General features: G+C 50.9%; 1 protein-coding gene across 1 annotated transcript; it reads right to left on the bottom strand.

Moving 5' to 3' along the window:
* Nucleotides 1–7399: 7399 nt before the first annotated feature.
* Nucleotides 7400–21782, bottom strand: PWWP4 (PWWP domain containing 4). Its single transcript, XM_064371513.1, is given in 5 exon segments — nucleotides 7400–13738; nucleotides 13806–14702; nucleotides 14705–15003; nucleotides 15705–15885; nucleotides 21700–21782. Coding segments are annotated over 3 exon segments (6105 nt in total). The 5' UTR covers nucleotides 14784–15003; nucleotides 15705–15885; nucleotides 21700–21782; the 3' UTR covers nucleotides 7400–8609.
* Nucleotides 21783–24327: the final 2545 nt, after the last annotated feature.

Here is a 24327-nt window from a genome sequence, read left to right as displayed (position 1 = left end):
AGAATGTGTTTTCCACTATCCGGCTTCAACTAGTAATCTCTAGTTACGTTCACTTAGTTCCATACTTGAATATCAGTACTATTCTATAGTAGTGACACATATTTCCAAAAGAAATAATAATTTAGATTTCAGTAAAATGTTTTTTTCTATATCCAAGCTGACTTTTTTCTAGATATTTTTAGTTATTTACCGCAGACTAGGTGCCACTGTATTTATAGAGAACTAACACAGTGTTTCGACGAGAAAGGAGTTGTTGGATATCACAGGAATATGTATTTCAGCTACTTGAAATGTTTTCTTCTGGGTAAGTGGTTACGTGGGTAACCAGGAGTTATCTATATAACACACACCTCATGCAACAATAGATAAAAAGTTACGGGTCAGAAATACGTGTCTTCAATTCCTGGCATGAAGTATCTACTCTACTCATTTCTATTCTAGTTAGTTAGTGTAATTAAATTGTTGTCAAATGATCAATAGTTCTCTGCGGTGCTAACGCGTGATTTCGTATACTCAATTCCATTACAGGTAACACGTTGCTTCAACAATGAGGAAGAATTTAGAGTTGGGGACCGGCACAGTGGCTCTCATCAGTAATTCCAGCAGTTTGGGAGGCCAAGGTGGGAGGACTGCTTGAGCCCGGCAGTTTCAGGCCAGCCTGGTCGACAGAGTGAGACCCTGTCTCTACAAAAAGGATGAGCGTTTTAAAAAAGAACGATTTATTTTCCTTTGAACATACACCCAGTAATGGGATTGCTGGGTCAAATGGCAGCTCTGTTTTAAGTTGTTTGAGAAATTTCCAAACTGCTTTCCACGGTGGCTGGACTAATTTGCATTCCCACCAAGAGTGGAGAAGCATTCCCTTTTCTCCACAGCCTCACCAAAATCTGTCGTTTTCTGACTCTCTAACAGTGGCTATTCTGACTAGTGTGAGATTGTGTCTCATTTTGGTTTTTCATTTGCACTTCTTTGACGACTGATGATGCCGAGTATTTCTTCATGTGGGTTGGCTGCTTGTGTATTATCTTATGAGAAGTGTCTGTTCATGTCTTTTCCCCACTTTTCAAATGCGGTTATTCATTTTTCCCTTGTCGAATTGTTTAGGTTGCTTGTAGACGCTGGATATTAGACCTTTGTCGAATACACGGTTTGCAAATATTTTCTCCCATTCTCTAGGTTGTCTATTGACTCTGTTGATAGTTTAACTTCCTGTGCAGAAGTTCCTTAATTAGGCCTCTCTTGTCCTGTGTGTGTGTGTGTGTGTGTGTGTGTGTGTGTGTGTGTGTGTGTCTGCGCGCGCGCGCGTGCATGCACGTGTGTTTGCAATTGCTTTTGAGAACTTAGTCATAAATTCTTTCCCATGTCCAGAATGGTGTTTCTTGAGTTTTTCTTCTGGATTCTTTTTTCTTCTTCTTCTGGATTCCTATACTTTGAGGTCTTATATTGAAATCTTTACTCCATCCTGAGTTAATGCTTGTATATGGTGAAAGGTAGGGTTTTCTAGTTCTCGGCTTCATCTAACTACCTCAGATTAACGAGTTGAGTGGAAGACGGTAGCTACCTACTGTACTGACTGACATTACCAACCTGAGATAAGAATTTTTAGTTGAGAAGAATGGTTGCTGAACTTCCTGAATCCCACCAGTTTTCTTCAGGTTTCTGGATATCTCTACTTTTCTCTAGGGTGCTAATTATCTAATTACAACTAGAATTCTATGGTAAGAATTCATGATCACAAGAAGAAAAGAAATTGTAGGTGAGAAAGATGCGTTTTCCACTTCCTGGCACAGACTGGTTACGGCTCATTTACTATTTGTCTAGGTAACATCGTTCATCTACTAAAGTAACTACGTATTCCAGAAAAGCACTTAGGTAGAGTTGAGAACAACGTGATTTTCAGACTCCAGGTTTTGACTAGTTATTCCAGTTACGTCTATTTGTTAGTATTGGCCTAGTCTCCTAGGAAAACTAGTTACATAGTTTCCCTATATAACTAGTTATACAGTTTCCCTAGGTGACTAGGCCAATACTAACAAATACTATAGTTTTCCTAGGTGACTAGGCCAGTAGTAACAAACAGACATAACTGATTTATTCAACAGGAGCTGACTTACTCAACAAGAAAAAGATGTGATATTTAAAAACAATATGCTTTTCCAGTCCTTGGCTTCCACTTTTCATCATTGTTTATGTCTTATGTGATATTTACTTAAACATCTCTACTTTTCTGTGGTAAGAATTTATTCATTCAACAACAAATAGTATTTAAATGCTGACTAAAATATAATTTTTACAGTCATCTTGCTTTCAAGTAGTTGTTCCAGTTATCGTTAGCTAGCTCGGATTAACTGATTTCCCAGGTATTCGTGGGCATGCATGCTACTTACACTTTATTCAACAAGGCGTAAGTGTATTTTGGAGGAGATGCTACCATTTCAGTGGTTACACTTTACCTACTCATTAAAATGATCTCTAGTTATGTCTAGTTAACTACTTAGCTAGGCTCCACAAGTTACGTAGAGTTTGAGAAGGAGTTATATTAATTCTTCTTTAAAGGTGCAGTAGAGTTTGCCGGTGAAGCCTCTTGGTGCTGGGCTTTTCTTTGTTCTGAGATTTTTGATAACAAATCCAATCTCTTTACCGGTTGTAGGTCTATAAAGAGTTTCTGTTTCTTTACGAGTCAGTTTGTTAGCTGTGTGCTTCCAAGAATGTGTCTATTTCATGTAGATTCATTCTTAATGTAAAATTGCTCATGGTATACTCTTGGAATCTTTTTTAAAAATCCCTGTAAAGTCAGTATTAAATGCCCTCACTTTCATTTCTGGTTAGAAATTTCATTCTTCTCTCTGTTTTTACTATAGAAGTGGTATTACTTCTGTGTTCCTATGTTGTAAAGAGGGAGCAGCTTGGTAGGCTCCCCATATGTACCTTTCTGTGTAATGTTGCTTGAGCCAACACGAAGGTGATCCAACATCCCAAGTACATCGTTGGCAACTAGGGCCTGAGGGTTTGGGGAAACAAACTCGGGGTGGGTCCAAAGAACTGTTGGATCGCCTGTTAGATGAACTTTAGACAGAACCACATTATTTACCTCGGTAAATAGCTGCCGGTTTTCTGGGAGAATGTGGGGCTGAGTGTTTCTGACCTCCATTTTGGAGGTCAGAAACACTCAGCCCTGACAGGTCTGGACCCTTGGTTAGGGGACCACAGTTTTCCACTGCAGCGGCTAACATTCAGCCTTCTGCTTGCCAGCTCCTTTTTGTCTTTTAATAAAAATCAAGTAATAGTCCAGTCAGCTGTCCCTAGATCCAGACCCTGGGATACTGCAATCAACGTATAATATTGCCACAGGTCCCCGTTAGTCAAATGAGCCTGACCCCACCCACCCTGACTGTGCTGCCCTGTACGGCAATGGTGCCCACCTTAGCCTAGCCCTGAGACTTTTGTGTCACCGTCTGGAGTCTGCCATTTGAGAATCCGCTCATTGGCTGCCAGAACCATGGCGGCATCGCTTGCGTCCAACCTTTGTTTTGAGAGGAGAGTCAAAGCAGAGCTTCTCCAAGATGCTGGGGCCACCCCACGAACAAATTCCTCATTTTAGTAGTGTCTTCTCAGCCCTCGAAGGGAACAACGTTCACAGGTGGGGCCTCTGGTCTCACGTGATGAGTCGTATCTAATACTGCTCTCCCCCCAACCGTCTCACCAATTGGTCAGTATTCTGCCAAGGCAGTTCCCGTAACTCCATGTCATTCACTGTAGGCTGTTGTTCTCCAAACGTGAAGCTGCCAGCCCAACAGGATCTGAGGCCAGCCCCAGGACAGGGAACCCCACGTTATAGCTCTGTGCTCCCATGTAAGTACACTCTCCCCTCTGCTGAACTGTATTCTGTCTGCTGTCTTGCTGGATCCACATGCTCAAAATCCATTCCCACCTATGCTGCCCCAGGTCACGCCAGGGCGCACTAGCCAGCTTCTGCAGGTTATCTGAATATGAGGTATTTCCCACCCAAACAGAAGCCGTATTTGTCTCCTCTGCTGTGATCTTTCCTATTCATGCTTTACGCTTGTCATAGCGATGAAAGTTAGCGGGATGGATGTTAGGTAAGACAAGCCCATATATATATAGACAAGCCTATATATATATATATATATATATATATATATGTATATATATACACACACGCACATATATATATGTGTATATATATGTATAAGAAAAAAGGAAGAAAAAAATTTTTATATATGTAGACAAGCCTATGTGTGTGTATATATATATATATATATATAAAATTTTTTTCTTCTTCCTTTTATTTTCTTAAAGACTGGGTCTCCTCTGTGGCCCAGGCTGGAGTGCAAGGGTGTCATCATAGTTCACTGCAGCGTCAACCTCCTGGGCTCAAGCAGTCCTCCCACCTCAGCCTCCCGAGTAGCTGGGACTGTAGGCACGCACCACCACGCCCGGGTAGTTTTTAAATGTTTATTATTGTAGAGACAGAGTCTCGCTATGTTGCCCAGATTGGTCCCCAACTCCTAGGCTCAAGTGATGCTCCTGCTTCAGCCTCTCAATGTGCTGGAATTACAGGCTTGAAGGCAACATCTTTTACGGTAGCTCGCTTAGATGAGGTCTTTGTGGAGTCTCCAGGAACAAGGGGATTGCTCCCCAATTAGCAAGGGTTAGGCGGTTGCTAAAGCCAGGGTGACGGTTTGGGAGATCCTAGGTATTCAAAACTCTCATGGTCGTCACCCTTGCAAATCTCAGGGTTCTCCTCTTTCCCCATCAGTTGCTTCCTTGGCTATAGAGACCTATGAATGTGGTGTGAGCCATCTCTGTGCAGCTCTGCCAAGCAACAGTTAGGATCAGGGCCTGATGTGCAGAGGTCTGCCTGCCGACCGGAGAGGAGGAGGTCGCCTTAACCTAGCGGGTCAGGGTGGGTGACAGGCTGGGCCCTCTCTCATCAGACACACAGATACCTGCGATGGAGATCCAGCTCAGGGCAATCATGGAGGGGCCACAGCATCTGCTCAGGCTGGAGAGGATCTCAGAGTCTGCGCATCCCTAAATCCACCCACAACCCCCAGATGCCTTTCAGTGACCCCGATTTAAAGAGGAGGACAGTAGATGCCTGCCCGAGGCGTGTCTGCCTCTCTTCAATAGATGCCCCAGGGTGTCAGTGACAGCCAAGAGAGACCAGGTCCCCTCCCTTTGCCCCAAGCCAGCAGGCACCTATGATCTCACACAGCTAGGTGAACCTGGGGCTCTGCTTTCAAAAACAGGCGGTCGGCCCATGACGCTGGTGAGTATTTCTCACTGACAGGAGGAGGAAGTGCGTCCTTGTTACCTTAGAGGTTAGCTTGTCACCTGCGTCACCACATTTCCATCTGGTTCTATGGCACCTGAAGTCAGTCTTCAGAGCAGAGCCTTCAACCACACCTCACCTGCTCTCCCAACCTGGCACGAGGTCAGGAGTGAATGAATGGGGTACTAAAGCAATATGAGAACCTAGAGATAACCATGGCCCCAGGAGAAAGCTGAACTCAGGTGATATGTTGGACTCAGAGAGGCACAGTGTCGTGGAGTAACGAGGGTGTGTTGTCTCGGTCTGTGAGGTCCACACTGAGCACGGAGGCGGTCTGTTTCCAAATAATTCCCAGGGCCATGAGGATGTCACATGGACTGTCTGGGCCGTGTGTCCCAGGAGTCTTGCCCACACTCAGGCAGAGTCTAGAGAGGGTTCCGTCGGGCCTGATGCTTATGCCGCTTGGAAGGCCCTCTTCTAAAATTTCATCAGAATTTCCAAGCTATTAGTGCTTTGGAAGTTTGTCTATATATCTTCCGAGACACTCCACCTATGGAGTCGGACGATCTCCAGCATGACACAGCTGAAGTTCAAGGTGAGAGAGACAGTGGTTTTACGGTGACTCCAAACAGCTACTCTGCCAGAGTTCCCCAAACACGTGGCCATGTGAACACCCAACATGGTCTCATGAGACCAGGTGACTGCCTCTAAGAACCAAAAAAGCACTCGGGTTCGTGTTTCGGCCTTCACGCTTATTTTAACGTCAAGTTTGAAAAACAATCTGGCTTTCCCATAACATTTATTCTCAACAACCATCTTGTTTCAAGTTAGCCTAGCAATCTGTGTGCTTCGCCACTTAGGCCTGAACTGCGTCTGTTTAATATTGTTCTTGCAAGGGCCGGGCCCGCTTAGCGGAACGGGGGCTGCCTCTGTGACCCGTGTTTCCGACCCCCAGCCCCGGTGCCTCCCGTTCTCTAGCAGCCCAGAGTGGCTTACCGGCCTGCGCCTAGATTGTTGGGACCTGTTGGAGCTAGCCCGTGAATAGGTCGGAAGATGAAGCTTGGTGGCTTTGAGACAGATGGCCACGCCTTGGGGGATGCTGGATGCAGAACAAGGAGCTGGCTTTCCTCCAATGTATGGGCAGGTAGACGGGCTCCTAAGCAGTCAGGCCGGCCGCATAGGTGGAGAGTAGCCAGCCTGAGAAGGAGATGGCTCTAGCTGCCCTCCAGAGGGCACCGACAGCTACAGGGAGAGGATCCATCACTGTCAGTTATGAAGACAGCCGGAGGCCGGTTCTAGGACACGGTTCAGCCGTTGAAAGAGAGCTTCCCCCCATGAGTGGAATTTCAGGGAAAAGCAGGGCGGCAGTCTTGCACGAGGCTGACAAGACGCTCACTGCACGCTGAGGTTTCACTCATGCACATACGGACTACATGCAGGCGATCCGGTGACTTCACGTTTGGCCTGCAGCTTGCTTTTTGAAGAAGCATCGGAAGGTCGTGTTAACATACGAGAAAACGTCTCTCTCATGGGATTCAACACTCGGGCTACTTTTCAAAAAAAGTAAACAAGCATAGCAGGGAAAAGGCAGGAGTCATCTTAACAGGGAATCCGATAGTTTCTGTCCACGTTATCTCCAAAAGAATGAAAAGTCCCCCCGATGTTGCCATAACATTAGGCTCTAAAAATTATTGTTGCTTAACAGCTGATACCAGTGGCTTTTTTTTTCTTATGAATTCAAACTGGACAGTCAGGGAATATCTTAAGGAGTGACTTTAAATCACCAGGAAGCGATCCATCAGGAAACTTTTCCAGTATTACAACATTCCCTAGGACTGGCCCTGACCTGCATTGTTATCCAATTGTTTTCTTTTCTTTTCTTTTTTTTTTTTTTTTGTTGGATTCATCATAATTTATTTATTTTTTATTGTACTTTAGGTTCTGGGGTACATGTGCAGATCACGCGGGATTGTTGCATAGGTACACACATGGTGACGTGGTTTGCTGCCTCCATCCCCCGTCACCTACATCTGGCATTTCTCCCCATGTTATCCAATTGTTTTCTATAATAATTTGAAAAAAAAAAAAAAGACAGGAACCTGATCCGGAGGTAAAGACATCTCTGTTGCACGTTTACAGCAATACATTATTTGACTGAGAGTGGTCGCATCAGATGGAGAGTAAGTTAAGAGACTGCCTTCCTTCTATGTAAGTGTGAAAAGGCTCATTCCTCAACTCAAGTCAATCAGTTTTTCCACTTCCTGTTCATTCCTTAACCCCTAACAACCTGGCTTGTAACTCCTTTCCACAGTAGTGCTTGTCTTTGCAAACTGACCATCAACACTGCTAATTGCCAAATCCAAGATGGCTGTTTCCTTGCTTACCACTTTTCCTGATGTCCTCGTGATGCTCCCTCGCCAGGGTCTCTTCCCACCTCTGCACTCCTGAGGCGTTGTGTTCGCAAAGTTAGCACAACACACAGTTCTTATATTACTGCTTGAATTATTTATATAGTTTTATGGCATGTATGTTTTACGTATTCATTCGCTCATTTCACGATATTGATATAGACTAGGTAGGCAGAGGGCAGGACACCAGGGAGAAAGCAGTGAGCAAGGTCAAGGAGATGTCTGAGGGGACCCAACAATCCAATGAGAAATACAGAGGAGAAAACACGAAGTTACAACAGAGTACAATCAAAACTTTGAAAAGATCCACGTTTTCCTCCCTTGCTAGATTTCAAGCTCCTTGAGTATAAAACCTATGGTTTTTTTTTTTTTTTTTTTTTTTTTTGTAGAGTTGGAGTGTTGCTACGTTGCCTAGTTTGGTGTCAAATTCCTGGCCTCAAGAGATCCCTCTGCCTCCCCAAGTGTTGGGATTACAGGCAAGAGCCACTGCACCCAGGTATTTTTTTTTTTTTTTTTACACCAGCGACTTTTTGTGTAAAAGAACACAGGACCTAAATGAAAGTAGCAAGTCCAGTCAAAAGAAATGTCATGAAAATCAATGGTCTTGTCCTTCAAACCTATCGGGACAATTACGCTTCCAAAGAGGTTGAGGGAAATGCCAGCGTTTGCAATCGTTTCACAAAAGAGCTCTTCACGAGTTTGCGAGGAAGCCATGGTGATGAATGTGCCACCACCAAACGCTAGGGATGGGCCCCAAATGAATTTTGCACGTTCCCAAAGTCTCGACTATCCAGAACATACTTACACTCGTCGGGGAAGGGCTGGCTCATTTTACACAGAGGGGCTTTCTCATTAATTCTGGAAAGGAGGTGGCTCCCCGCTAAGGTCTGGGCGCAGGAGGAGAGCTAATCAGCTTCACGGGTGGTTGCTGCTTTCCTTCTCATCTTCTTTAAGATATTTCTGTCAAACAGCTCTTTCTCACGGTAATGCACAGGTGGCCCTCGCAGGTACTTCTCCTCTGCTGCCTTGTAATCCAGCCCATCGATTGCGGCGATGGCACAAATGATGGCCTCCGGCAGAAGAACTTCCAGAACAAAATTGACTTTGTCGTCCCTTATCCGAGTCAGCATGGTCTTGTCCATTTGCTTGTAGATTTCTTGTAAATGCTTGGTCACGACTTCCAACTGGTCGTCATCCTCCAGGTATGTTTCAAAGCAGAGCAAGTCCCTGCGTGGGGTCAGAAACGCGGTCAGCCACCTGGACTGCTTCCTGCCTTGCAAGATGTCCAGGAGGTGGGGGTCGGCCCCCTTTTCCCTCACGATGAAGTCCACCAGCTTCCGGTTGTCTCGGTCCCGAGCGGCCCTCATCCGGTCCGGGAGGATTTTCTTGCAAGGCCTCTTCCCGCCCAGGGAGGTCTCCTCCTCCCAGTCTTCCAGGTCGGCATAATTGACCTTCGGGAAGTCAATCTGCAGGTCTCCCTCTCGGACGGCTCTCCTGATGGGGTAGCTGACGTCTGCAGTGTAATAGTCCAGGAAGGAGCCCTGGAAAGAACCCCGGACCAGCCCTTCTCTGTAGTGGGAAATCAGTGAGAAGCACCAGTCGACGCTTTGCTTGTATGCCTTCTGGGCCCTCTTCAGCAGTTTCTCTTGCTCCTTACAATCCAGGTGCTTCAGCCTTTGAATAGGAACTTGAATGCCACGATTTCCATGGTGCAGGTTGTCGTCCAGCAAGAGCACCCTCGCGGTCTCCTCTGTGTTGCTGACACTCTTGACCACTGCTGGCCAAAACGGATGGTCTTGAAATTTGAACCAGACCAGCGTTCCCCTTTCAATGGGACGTGGCTCCCGTGGAAGAGCAAGGCTGGCGGGCTGCCCATCCTGTTTTCCGCCAGCCCTCTGAACGGCGGTCACGGGATTAGCAACCTTAGCGTCACCAGGGGGCTGAGGTCTTCGAGGTCTCCTCTGAAAATTTGGACCCGGAAGCTTCCTTTTTCTCTCGGCAATCCGCAGTGAAGAAGGCAGCCTGTGCTGAGGGGACCCAGAGGATGGGGCCAGACCTGCCCAGCCTGGCTTCCAGGCACCCTCTCCAGGGTCCTGAATGTCCCCCGAGAAGGGAGAGCATTCAGGGGAAGCAGCCAGGGTCTTCTTTGGGCGGCTGTCCAGTGTGTCTTCCTTCAGAGCGGGCGGCGCAGGGCTGGTGAGACCTGGGGGCCAAGATGCACCCTTCCCCATTACTGTGGGAGGCAGCGACGTAAGAGTTGAGGCGTTGGCTCTTTTCTTGCCTTTTATCTCACAACCGTGCAACGGAAGTGTCAGGGAATCCTGGCCGGCACGGCAGCTTTGCAACGCCTGTGCTTGCATTCCACCTGGAGTAGGAGCAATGGCCATACGTGTCTGTGACCCGTCACCGTGCGGGGCGCCTGGAGTAGGAGCAATGTCCGTGCGTTCTCCTGAGCTGTCAGTGCGCAGGGCATCTGGAGCAGGAGCGATGGGCTTGAGTTTCCATGAGCTGTTACCACGCAGGGCCTCTGGCGTAGGGGCAGCGGCCGTGTGCAATGGTGAGCCGTCACCGTGCAGAGCGCCTGGAGTAGGAGCAATGTCCTTGTGTGCCTGAGAGCCTTCAGTGCACCGTGTAGGACCAATGGCCATGCCTTCTCCTGGGCTGCCACAGTCCAGGGCGCCTGGAGTAGGAGCAAAGGCTCTGTGCACTGGTAACCTGTCACTACGCTGGGCGCCTGGAGTAGGAGAAATGGCCATATGCGCTTCTGACCTGTCACCCTGTGGGGTGCCTGGAGTAGGGGCAATGGCCGTGCATGCTGTTGAGCTGTCACTGTCCATAGCGCCTGGAGTAGGATCAATGGCCGTGTGCGCTGGTGAGCTGTCACTGCGCAGGACGCCTGGAGTAGGAGCAATGGCCGTATGTGTCTGTGACCTGTCACTGTGCAGGGCACCTGGAGTAGGAGCAATGGCCGTGCGTTCTCCTGAGCCGTCACCGCGCAGGGCGCCTGGAGTAGGAGCGAAGGCCTTGCGTTTCTGTGACCTGTCACCACGCAGGGTCCCTGATATAGGGTCTATGGCCATGCGCGATGGTGAGCTGTGGCTGCGCATAGCGCCTGGAGTAGGAGCAACGGCCGTGTGCGCTGGTGAGCCGTCACCGCCCAGGGCGCCTGGAGTAGGAGCAATGGCCCTGCCTGCTGGTGAGCTGTCACCGTGCAGGGTGCCAGGAGTAGGAGCAATGGTCTTGCGTTTCCGTGACCTGTCAGACCTGTCACCTCGCAGGGCACCTGGAGTAGGGGCCATGGCTGTGCACGCTGGTGAGCCGTCACCTCCCAGGGCACCTGGAGTAGGAGCAATGGCCTTGCATGCTGTTGACCTGTCAACGCGCTGGGTGCCTGGAGTAGGAGCAACGGCCGTATGTATCTGTGACCTGTCAGCACGTGGGGCACCTGGAGTGGGAGCAATGGCCTTGTGTTTCTGTGACCTGTCACCGTGCAGGGCCCCCGGAGTAGGGGCAATGGCCGTGCACATCGTTGAGCTGTCACTGCGAATAGCGCCTGGAGTGGGAGCAATGGCCGCGTGCGCCTGAGAGCCATTGCCCTGCAGGGCTCCTGGAGTAGAAGCAATGGCCATGTGCGCTAGTGACCTGTCACCGCCCAGGGCGCCTGGAGTAGGAGCAGTGTTCGTGTGCGCTGGTGACCTGTCACTGCCCAGGGCGCCTGGAGTGGGAGCAATGTCCCTGCGTACTGGAGACCCATCAACGCGCAGGGTGCTGGGAGTAAGAGCAATGGCCTTGCGCTTCCGCGACCTGTCAGTCGTGTCACCATGCAAGGTGCCAGGAGTAGGAGCAATGGCCTTGCGTTTCCGCGACCTGTCAGTGCTGTCACCATGCAAGGTGCCAGGAGTAGGAGCAATGGCCTTGGGTTTCTGTGACCTGTCAGACCTGTGACCTCGCAGGGTCCCTCGAGTTGGGTCAATGGCCATGCACAACATTGAGCTGTCACCGCGCATAGTTCCTGGAGTAGGAGCAATGGCCGTGTGCGCCTGAGAGCCGTCACCGTGCAGGGCTCCTGGAGTAGAAGCAATGGCCGTGTGCGCTGGTGAGCTGTCACCATGCAGGGCACCTGGAGCACGAGCAGTGTTCGTGTGCGCTGGTGAGCTGTCACTGCCCAGGGTGCCTGGGGTAGGAGCAATGGCCCTGCCTGCTGGCGAGCTGTCAATGCGCAGGGGGCCTGGAGTAGGAGCAGTGGCCTTGCGTTTCCCTGACCTGTCGGACCTGTCGGACCTGTCACTGGGCAGGGCATCTGGAGTAGGGGCAATGGCCGTGCGCGCCGTTGAGCTGTCACCGTGCATAGCGCCTGGAGTAGAAGCAACGGTTGTGCACGCCTGAAAGCCATCGCCCTGCAGGGCTCCTGGAGTAGAAGCAATAGCCATGTGTGCTGGTGACCTGTCATCATGCAGGGCGCCTGGAGAAGGAGCAATGCCCGTGGGCGCTGGTGAGCTATCACTGCCCAGGGTGCCTGGAGTAAGAGCAACGGCCTTGTGTTTCCGTGACCTGTCAGTCCCGTCACCTCGCAGGGCACCTGGAGTAGGGGCAATGGCCATGCGTGCCGGTGCGCTGTCACTGCCCAGGGCTCCTAGAGTAGGAGCAACGGCCTTGCGTGCTGCTGACCTGTCAGCGCGCGGGGTGCCTGGCGTAGGAGTGATGGCCTCGTGTTTTCGTGACCTGTTGCCACGCGGGGCCCCTGGAGAAGGGGCAATGGCCATGCGCGGTGTTGAGCTGCCACTGTGCCTAGCGCCTGGAGTAGGAGCAATGTTTGTGTGCGCCTGAGAGCTGCCACCTTGCAAGGCGCCTTGAGTAGAAGCAACGGCTGTGTGCGCTAGTGACCTGTCACCGTGCAGGGCACCTGGAGTAGGAGCAATGCCCGTGGGCGCTGGTGAGCTGTCACCGCCCAGGGCGCCTGGAGTAGGAGCAATGGCTCTGCGTGCTGGTGACTTGTCAACGCGCAGGGTGCCAGGAGTAGGAGCAACGTCCTTGCGTTTCTCTGACCTGTCAGACATGCCACCTCGCAAGGCCCCTGGAGGAGGGGAAATGGCCGTTCCTGCAGTTGAGCTGTTACTGCCCGGGGCGCCTGGAGTAGGCGCGATGGCCTCGTGCGCCTGAGAGCCATCACAGCGCAGGGCGCCTGGATTAGAAGCAATGGCCACGTGCGTTGGTGACCTGTCACTGTGCAGGGCACCTGGAGAAGCAGCAGTGGCCGTGCACGTCGTTGAGGTGTCACTGCGCTTAGTGCCTGGAGTAGGAGCAATGGCCGTGTGGGCCCGAGAGCCGTCGCCATGCAGGGCGCCTGGAGTAGGAGCAGTCGCCGTGCGTTCTCCTGAGCTGTCACCGCACAGGGCACCTGGAGTCGGAGCAGTGGCCGTGTGTGCTGGTGACCTGTCACCATGCAGGGCGCCTGGAGAAGGAGTAATGGCCGTGCACCCTGGTGAGCTGTCACCGTGCAGGGAACCTGGAGTAGGAGCAATGGCCATATGAGTCCGTGACCTGTCAATGCACAAGGCCCCTGGATTGGGAGCAATGGCCCTGTGTTTCTGTGACCTGCCACCGCACAGGGCCCCTGGAGTAACAGCAATGGCAGCGCGTGCCCACGACCTGTCCCCGAGCAGGGCGCCTGGAGTAGGGGCTATGGCCCTGCGTGCCCGTGACCTGTCACCGCGCAGGGCACCTGGAGTAGGGGCAATGCTGACGCCCACCCGTGACCTGTCCCCGCACAGTGTGCATGGAGTAGGGGCAATTCCCCTGCGTACCCGTGACCTTCCACTGCACAAGGCGCCTGGAGTAGGGGCAATGGCCCTGCTCGCCCCTGACCTGTCACTGGGCAGGGCGCCTGGAGTAGGACCAGCGGCCGTGCGTTCTCCTGTCCTGGCACTGAGCAGGGCACTTGGAGTAGCAGCAATGGCCCTGCGCCACAGTGACCTGTCCCCGCACAGGGCATCTGGAGTAGGGGCAATGCCCGTGCTCGCCCGTGACTCGACCGCTGCACAGCGTGCATGGAGTAGGGGCAATGGCCCTGCGTGCTCCTGACCTGTTACTGAATGAGGCACCTGGAGTAGGGGCGAGGCTGGCGCGCGCCCGTGACCTTTCACAGTGCAGGGTGCCTGGAGTAGGGGCAACGGCGGTGCGCGCTGGGGACCTATAACCGCGAAGGATGCCAGGAGTAGGGGCGTGGCCGGTGCGCACCCGTGACCTGTAACCTCGCAGGGTGCCAGGAGTAGGGACAATGCCCGCGCCCACCCGTGACTCAACCCCGCACAGCGTGCATGAAGTAGGGGCAATGGCCCTCCGTGCTCCTGACCTGTCACCCAATAAGGCACCTGGAGTAGGGGCGAGGCTGGTGCGCGCCCGTGACCTTTCACAGTGCAGGGTGCCTGGAGTAGGGGCAACGGCCCTGCGTGCCCGTGACCTGTCCCTGCACAGGGCGCCTGGAGTAGGGGCAATGGCCCTGCACGCCCGGGACCTGCCACCGCGCATGGTGCCTGGAGTAGGGGCAATGGCTGTGGGCTCCTGTGACCTGTCATCCCGCAGGGCACGCTTACTCTCTGAAGGGACCGTCGGTGATCTTGGGTTTACCCTCTTCCCAAGACTCTTCCTGAAGTCGCGTGTGCATCTCCCGTGGTCTTCACGAGGGAGGGAACCGGCTGGCTTTTCCGGCGCCTTTTGAGAAGGCTGAGAGGGCGTGGTGCTCTCTTGTTCATGTGGTTTTCTTCCTCCACGCAGATGTGTTCTCTCGTTCAGCATCTCCAGGACCTCCTGAAGGGTTCCTCTGTACCCCAACTTCTCTCCGGGTGGGGCACCGACCATCCTCTGTGCCGCTGCAGAGGCGGCAATGTCTTCCATTTCAGACTTAGTTGGGGCCTTCACGTCTGTGCTGCTCACCTTGATTTCTTCATCTACTGCGAGGATTTGAACTTCTAGGGAAGGTGCCACTTGACGCATCGTTTTGGTGAAGTCGCACGTGTGCACAAAACCTTTGCTGGCCATAGGCGGCCTTTCCAAGAGCATAGGATGTACTCGGAGTCCATGATGAGCTGAGTCGTGCGTGAAGAGGTAGCTAAGGGAGGCCGAGGGGTCTGCCCGCCACACCCTCTTCTACCGCAGGTCTCTCCTAAACCAAGCTGCTCTGCAAAGCGTCCTTTGCCTTCGGACTGCAAAGGGCGTGTAGGGTGGCTGGGCTGTGTTCCTCCTCCTGAATCTCCCTGAGACACTTGAACTCGTGTTTCCAGTGGGCAATGCTGGAGTCAACTGCAATGTGGAGAAGGGAGAGCAGAAAGGTATCAGAAAACATCCTTTTGTGAAATGCGAAGCACCCCGCTCAGTGAGGTGAATAAAATAAGGAAAGGTGACAAGCGAGCCTCAGACAGAGGGATAGACAGATGGCAGTTATTTGGGAACATCCAGAAGGTGCACAGGAGCTTTCTGACACACCAAACCCAAGGCTTCGTCCTAATTTTAGCAATTCCATATTGAGGAGCACCTGTATGGGGAGGTGGGTGTCCGGACAGGGGCCCCATGCTTCTTATTGAGTATTCTGCGCCTTTTGGCTCCTCGGGAGGGAACCTAGGGAAATGCTTCATGTTTTCATTTCCAGGCTGACCAGTATGGAGCCGTGCACCCCAGGAAGCCCGAGGAGCTCTCCCACATGCAGATGCTGGGTGTCGGCACCGTGTCATGTGCAAGAGCACGAACTTAGAACCCAGAGCTGCGTGGAGATCATGCTGGTGATTACTGGCTATCATCGGTCATGAGGATCGCTGCAGGCACCGGTCACTGGCTGCCACCTGCACCTCTCTGCCGTGGCTTTAAACTTTTGCCCGCCAACACCAAATCTGTGACTCTTACACTGACAACAAGGGTCTGTACAACGACAGGCAAGGAAAATTCCACTCCGAAATGTCAGCATGAAATGAATGCAAGTGAATGTTTAGTAAGTGGGGAAATCTTACCCAGTGTCACATGGATCGCAGCAGGTTTGGTTCTGTGAGCTGAATCTCTTGCTACTCACACGGCAAGCGCTGGTGTGGAGACCCTTCAGCCCCGCTCCATGCTGCTGAAGAGTGCTATTCTTCTGGCGTCCCAGTGGCACCACGTGTAGATGCTCAGGACCTATGCACTCCCAATGTCAATCTGGAAACGCAAACACAGATAGGAAATTAAGCCAATCAAGTGATTTATCCAGTTCCCCTCCCCAACTCTCGAATGCACGCCCTTTTGAAACGGAACTGATGTCTTCATCTCAGGCATCATGTAGACGTCATATTTGTTTTCTTCTTTTGCATCTCAAAACATTTCCCTGTTACGCCACTTAGTGTATGCTAGTCTTTTTCCATTTCAGAACCGTGGGAACTACTGCTTTCCTGATAGCATCCGCCTAAGATACATGGATTCAATACTAGCAGTCTCTCTCTGTCTCTCCCCCTCTGTGTGTGTGTGTGTGTGTGTGTGTGTGTGTGTGTGTGTGTGTGTGTAATGAAATGTGCTCAACGAGATTGATAGAATAAGAAAACGTGACAGGTGATCTTGCCTTGTTACTGTGTTTCTGTGATTCTCAACATGAAACGGGTTTGCACAGAATACGAAACGTGTAGACAGACATATGAAAGGGTCACCACTCGCAGAAGCTCACTCTACGTGATAATGCGCCTGCTTCCAAGGCATTGCTGGCACGCCCAGGTGCACGCAGGCGTGCACACGTTATCTTCAACTAGAGCTCCTAACTGAAGAGCATAACTGTACTCTTGGTCTTGTGAATGCCCACGTTCCTACCTCCTTTGTGTGAACGTCTTTACAGGGAGGTTTCCCTGATGGTTCCAAACTTTGCCTAATGAAATGTCCCATGTTACGGAAACGTGCACTGACATGCAACCCTTGTGCCAATCCTTCACTTCCCACCTTCCAAAGCGAAATACTCTGCTAGCATGTTGTTGTTTTCCACAGCCATTGTACAAAAAACTTGGTACTGTGCAATATTGGGTATCACAGCTCGTTTACATATTTTAGTTCACGCACTATGGACTTCAAATTACAGGTTTCACAGGCCAAAAATTATTTTCTCAATAAATGCAGGTATGTGTGTCTTTATTCACGCACACAGGTGGATGTAATATGAGATGTATAATGATGATGAGATATACAACCTTTAGGGAAAAGCTGCCCAAAACCTTTCTTAGATGAGGGTATATGATGATACAGGTTTAATGCCCCCTTGCTTCAGATAACTCAGAGTACCAGGCTGTCAAGCACAGGTGTCACCTGAAGGCCCAGAACAAAAGTCAGAAGGACTCACCAATGACCAAGGCACTTCAATCTCCCCTTAATTAGACCTGCCAACCCATGTCACAAAACAGGTATGACTGGGCACCCGCAAGCCCAAGCCAATGTCTACCCACATCCCAAAATACAGAGTCTGTCCTCCTCTCTCTCTCCCCCGCCTCCTCTCTCCTCTCCTCTCGCTCTCCTCTCTCTGCCCTCTCTCTCTTCTCTCTCTCTCCTCGCTCTCCTCTCTCTCCCCTCTCTCCTCTCTCTCTCCTCTCTCTCCTCTCTCCCCTCTCTCCCTCTCTCTCTCCTCTCTCCTCTCTCTCCCCTCTCTCCTCTCTCTCTCTCCTCGCTCTCCTCTCTCTCTCCTCTCTCTCCTCTCTCTCTCCTCTCTCTCTCCTCTCTCGCTCCTCTCTCTCTCCTCTCTCCCCTCTCTCCTCTCTCTCTCCTCTCCTCTCTCTCCTCTCTCCTCTCTCTCCTCTCTCCTCTCTCTCCTCTCTCTCTCCTCTCTCTCTCCTCTCTCTCTCCTCTCTCTCCTCTCTCTCCTCTCTCTCTCCTCTCTCTCTCCTCTCTCTCTCTCCTCTCTCTCCTCTGTCTCCTCTGTCTCCTCTGTCTCCTCTCTCTCTCTCCTCTCTCTCCTCTCTCTCTCTCCTCTCTCTCCTCTCTCTCTCCTCTCTCTCTCTCCTCTCTCTCCTCGCTCTCCTCTCTCTCCTCTCTCTCTCCTCTCTCTCTCCTCTCTCTCTCCTCTCTCTCTCCTCTCTCTCCCTCTCTCTCTCTCCTCTCTCCTTTCTCTCTCTCCTCTCTCTCTCTCCCTTCTCTCTCACTCCTCTCTCTCTCCTCTGTCCTCTCTCCTCTCTCCTCTCTCTCTCTCCTCTCTGTCCTCTCTCTGTCCTCTCTCTCTCCACACACACACACACGCATGCACACACACACACACACGCACACACACACACAGGTGGGAAACTCAAGGTGCCTGGCACTGATGCATAGGATCCATGCTCGCTGTCTCTACACATTCCTGTAAATGTTTCTGCTTCCAGTACAAATGCTGTTTTCTTCTCCATTTAGCTTCTTATTTTAAACAAAGACAGGGAAACATCTAGAGGGATGTCTAAAATTTCTACATAGGAAATATAGTAAGCATCAGCAATCCAATCACCCAGAAATGCTTACTGCAAGTGTATGAGTCCACACACTGCGAAACTGTTGTTCTGCTGATACATGTGTATGTCTGTAAGATAGTTAAAAGGCTTAAAGTTTGTACAGCCATTTGAATGTTCTTCGGTATTGGCATTTGGCGACATGTTTACAGGTGTGAAACACTTTAAGGGACTGCCTTCTACAGACAACCAAGATATCCATTACAGTTACATTTTGGATGGCCAAAGCCATGCCTCCTTAAGAGAGATCATCTGAAGGGAAGTGTGTGAGATCAAAATATTACATGTTCGCTCACCACCTGCATTGGCCCATTACCCAAATATCTGCTATCGAGGGTTTGCATATAGTCTTGCTGGCAACTTTCTCCCCACATTTTGTAGTAAGGGAGACCCAATTGTTTTCTCTCTCTCTCTCTCTCTCTCTCGAGAGAGAGAGAGAGAGAGAGAGAGAGAAACAGAGACAGAGACAGAGACAGAGAGAGGTTGGTAGGTAGGTTGATAGATGGGGGGATAGACAGATGGATAGACAGAGAGATAGATGGATGCACAGAAGTAGAGATGGATATGGGTTGACAGAGTTGATTGATTCATAGGGATAGATACACATAGATGGATGTAAAGATCGAGATAGACGAAGATATACAGTATAGTAGCTAGAGGGTCTATTGATATTCGGAGTAATAGAGAGATAGAGACACAGATGATGGAGAGAGATGATGAAGAGATATACAGAGAGAAAGACAGTTGGATGTAGAGATAGAGAAATGTAATTTTATAGAAGATAGAGACTTGATAGATATGAAGAATGATAAGAGTAGATAGATGGTGATGGATGGATAGAGATAAAGACAGAGATGGATACAGACAGAGAGTTGATGGATGGACAGCAGAATGGCTAGAGACAGAGCAAGATAGCTAGATAGGTCTACCTGTATCTCTGCCTGGGTGTACCTTCATCTGTCTATATCACAGATCCAGGTAGATAATGACATGCAAACGCTGATCTACTTCTGCGTACCCGGATCCACGTGATGAAAACGGAACATTCACTCTGCCCAACTCAGTTTGGTGAGTGAGCCCAAACTCTCAGAGTATGGAATGAGGAGGACAATGTGTTTAATATTTTACTTCACAGTGAAATCAAGCACTGCTTGCCCAATGAGCCTACGCAGATGAAATTGAAAGGAAGACAGGAGCAGTAGTGAGTCTACAACCTGTAGCATCATAGTCAATTTCAGGTCACTAAAGAATCAGCGGTGGAGTACTGTCTATTGTCGGTGTATAACTTCTGTTCGATTCCAACTGCTCTTCGGTTGAGGGATGAAAGAACTAGATGGCCATGAGGTTTTATTTCTGCCATCAACAGCCACGATTTGGGGGATAATTGTTTTTTGGAAGCCCTCCGTTAATCCGTTTCTCAAGTGAGGGGTTTATTTACGTTTCAGGACAAAGTAAAAGAACACAGTCCTCAGCAGCTCGTCTCAAAGTGAGGCCCCTTTCCTCACACGGCCCCCCCTCCCACCGAGAGGCAGGCATTGTCCCTTCCTCCCCCAGCACCCCTCCCTACCATGACCAGAGCTTTGTGGAGCTGCTGTCGGCTGCTGGGTGCGTGATTTTAGACCCTCTCCCAAACAGGAGTTTCCTCCAAAGGATGAGCTGGCAGCATCCTTTAGTCCATTACAGGCACCGCGTATAAAATGGTTTCTGCAAAGGAAGTGCATTGTTGCGCGTTCCTGCACGTCTGCTTTGCGCAGGCAAAGTGCACGTGAACTTTGCACCTACCTTTAAAGACAGGCCCGACGCTTTGCTAGGGTTTGCAGTGCACTCGTAGAACGGTCGGGGGAGAGTTCGTATCGGCGAAGTTTTCTCCTTATGCTGTTCACTAATTGGATGCATCAATAGAGTATGCAATTAGTGAACTACCGCCCCGCTCTCTGGTGTGGAGAGAGCGGGGCTGTTTTGTAGAGAAGAGGAACACAGCGGCCCGCCACGGTGAAGGAGCCTGTGTTTCTCGCGGCTGTCATCGACAAGGGGCCCCTCACTGATTTTCACTCCATTCAGCTCAGCGTGGTTAGCTGAGTGACACCAGGAAATTCGTCTTTTAGAGAAGCGGTGTCTCATCTCACGGGGCAGCCACCCAGGATGAGCACAGCAGGAACCCTGGCTTGCTCAGAGTGACGGGAGGCCTTCCCGCCCTGCCCCGTGTAGCTCGCCATTTGCTGACTTCAGATTTCCCTGTCCTAATGTGTGCACCGTGAGCTCTTACACTCAGGAGGCGAGTGAAGCGACATCGTGAAGGGGACACGCCAGTGTCCCTTAAGTTCAGACTTCCCTGGGGAATCTCTGCTTTATTTAAAGGACTCGGGTGACGGTGCTCTATGGCAGAACAGGTGTCACCTCTGGACAGTGAGTCAGGGATGACAAGCTACTCACTCTCCTCAGCCCCGGTTCCTTGGGAGCTGCCCGCCTTCCTCATCAACAGCAGGGATGACAGCCGGGAGTGGTCAACTCAGTGACACACCCCCCCCACACACACACGTCCTCAGAGAGAGACACACACACACCCTCACCCGCACACCCACCAACCCCCGTACGCACACACACTCAGAGACACACACGCACACGTCCACACCCCCCCCACACACACATCCGCAGGGAGAGACACACACACACCCTCACCCGCACACCCACCAACCCCCATACGCACACACACTCAGAGACACACACGCACACGTCCACACCCCCCCACACACACACATCCGTGGGGAGAGACACACACACCCTCACCCGCACACCCACCAACCCCCGTACGCACACACACTCAGAGACACACACGCACATGTCCACACCCCCCCACACACACACATCCGCAGGGAGAGACACACACACACCCTCACCCGCACACCCACCAACCCCCGTACGCACACACACTCACAGACACACACGCACACGACCACACCCCCACACACACACACGTCCTCAGAGAGAGACACACACACACCCTCACCCGCACACCCACCAACCCCCGTACGCACACACACTCAGAGACACACACGCACACGTCCACACCCCCCACACACACACATCCGTGGGGAGAGACACACACACTCTCACCCGCACACCCACCAACCCCCGTACGCACACACACTCACAGACACACACGCACATGTGCACACCCCCCCACACACACACATCCGCAGGGAGAGACACACACACACCCTCACCCGCACACCCACCAACCCCCGTACGCACACACACTCACAGACACACACGCACACGACCACACCCCCCACACACACACACGTCCTCAGAGAGAGACACACACACACCCTCACCCGCACACCCAACCCCCGTACGCACACACACTCAGAGACACACACGCACACGTCCACACCCCCCCACACATCCACACACACCCACACACATTCGCACACACCGCCAACACAAACACCCTCACACCCCTCCCCGCCAAGCCCCCTCACGTCCCCCAGCCACCCACACAGTCGCATCGATAGCAGACACCTACTAGTCTTGACACTCCCACAGCTCTTCCAGCTGTCCGGGCTGTGGATATTCTTGCGAAATGTGTCTGCCGCCGGGAAAGAAACGCTTCCCCCAGTTGTCATAGAAACCGGGATGTCGTCTGGACGGCGGCGTTCTCCTGGATAACGGCTGTCTACGGGGCGCGGGAAGTGCCAATACATCCTCAGAGGCTCCGCGCGCGGATCTCGAGCTCCCTCGGTTACAGCCCCCCCCCCGCCCCCCGTCCCGCCCAAGCTCCTGCGGGAACCAGTAAAGGACTCGCAACATGCCTGGGAATCCTCCTTGGCGTGGGCGCTGCTAGGGGCAGGGGAACTTTTCAGATCGGAGCATGGAGGGAGGCAAGGGAAGGCGCCGCAGGTTCTCTTCTGCCTTGGGAAATCAATACATAATTTCAAACCACAATTTCAGTTTGCAGTCTGTACAGACGAAGTGGTAGTGATGGAGCTTTTTGCTAGTGTAGCAAGTGAAGCATGTAAAGAAGAGCTCAGATTCTAGTAGCTAAAGAGGGAAGGCGTCACATAGAAATTTTCTACTGCAACTCTTTACTTAACCTATGCTTAAGACTTTTGATTTAGTGCATGATCCTGGAGTTTAGGAGTGTGATTTCGTGTTTGGGATGTGTGAAAGAGATGAGTGAATGGAATTAGAAAGTAATTTTTATTAATTGTTATTTGGGGTCAGCAATAGGAAGTAAAACAGCACAGTTATCTGTCAGCTCAGGTCTCCATTCTCCAGGACAATACAATAAATAATAACTGAATAAACATTTAGCTTCCACTACACGTACCCTAGACCCCGGCAAAACTAGATTACTAGTCCCTGAAAATTTCCCCAATTCCTTTGGATTTGTGCGTTTTTCTATCATTATGTGTGCAGTGAGTGATCAGAAAAAGCTTTTTTTGGTAGAAGATTGTGTGTGGTACAGAATTTGTTGTAGGTAGATTTATCTCCACGTATTCCTTGTTTCTACAAGCATGGAAATGGAATTGTTGTGAAGAATATTTTGTATTTAAATTTGTCATACTGGCTAGTGAGATCTAGCCTTGCAGAATATGGTGTTATGATTAGTAGCCTGTGTTTTTGGTTCAATGGATTGTGAAATCAAATCTATTTCCTCAGAGGACAGGAGGCAGAAATGGCATGATAAAGATTAGAATAGAGGGGAAGCTTTCAGACATCTTTCTCAGTATGGAGGAAGGCAGTGTAAGAGAAGCAACAAATTATAAGACCTTATCAATTGTTTGTTGAATGGTGACTATGGGAGTAACTCCCAAATATTGAGTGTCTATATGGACCTCTGATATGGTTTGGTCGTGTCTCCACCCAAATCTCAACTTGAATTGCATCTTCCAGAATTTCCACGTGTTGTGGGAGGGACCCAGGAAGAGGTAATTGAATCATGGGGGCTGGTCTTCCCTGTGCTATTCTCATGGTAGTGAATAAGTCTCACAAGATCTGATGGGTTTATCAGGGATTTCTGCTTTTGCTTACTCCTCATTTTTCTCTTTCCACCACCCACCGTGTAAGAAATGCCTTTCATCCCCCCGCCGTGATTCTGATTCTGAGGTCTTCCCAGCCATGTGGAACTGTAAGTCCAATTAAACGTCATTTTGTTCCCAGTTTTGGTATATCAGCAGTGTGAAAACAAACTAATACAACCCCCAAGGAGCTGGTATTCTGGTTTTCAGTTTAAAGGAAGTAGCCAGTGTAAGGCCGGTTGTCTCGCCGGGGGTTCGGACACACCCCCTTCCCTCTCTGGGGGCTCGGACACACCCCCTCCCCTCGCGGGGACCTTGGACACTTCCCCCTCCCTCGCGGGGACCTCGGACACGCCTCCTACCCTCGCCGGGAGCTCGGACATTGCCCCCTTCCCTCTCCGGGAGCTTGGACACACCCCCACCTCCCCCCGGGAGCCTGGGAAAGAAACCCCATCAGGACCTACCTAATACCATTTTGTCCCATCCAGGCCCCACTCCCTACCTACTATTTTGTCCTATCCAGGCCCCACTCCGCGCCTGCCATTTTGTCTTCTGCAGGCCCTACCGTGTGCCTGCCATTTTGTCTTACTGCCTACTATTTTGTCCTATCTAGGCCCCACTCCCTGCCTACTATTTTGTCCTATCTGGGCCCCACTCCCCTCCATTTTGTTTCATCCAGGTCCTACTCCCCTCCATTTTGTCCCACTCACCTTGGGCACAGTCAATCAAACGCCTCCACTCCCTATAAAACCCCGTGCCTGAGAGGAGTCCGTGCGACTTCTCCGGCCCCTCCTGTCTGGACCGCAGAACCTCACCCGGGAGCCTGAGTAAATTCCTTCGCATTGGATTATTTTCGTGCTGGCCTCAGTTTCTTCATTTTAAATGTGGCAAGAACCCAAGAACAAACCTTACAGCCAGATCAAAGTCTTTAAAGCCCAACTCCTCTTTTCTGTGAAAACCAATGCTTCTCCTAAGGTCCCTATTTCTATCAGTGTTGTCCATTAGCAGGTTGGAAACCTCAGGGTCATTATACACCTTCCTCTGTCTTAAAGCCAATTCATCAACAAGTCCTGATAGTTCTCCTCTCTTCCATTTTTTTTTCACATCTGTGTTTCCATTCCAATTTCATTGTA

This window comes from Aotus nancymaae, unplaced genomic scaffold (genome assembly GCF_030222135.1).
Source record: "Aotus nancymaae isolate 86718 unplaced genomic scaffold, 86718_ANA_hifiasm-v0.15.2.pri h1tg000138l, whole genome shotgun sequence".
Lineage (NCBI taxonomy): Eukaryota > Metazoa > Chordata > Mammalia > Primates > Aotidae > Aotus > Aotus nancymaae.
The sequence above is the reverse complement of the archived record's forward strand: the minus strand, read 5'-3'. Positions and strand labels throughout refer to the sequence as shown.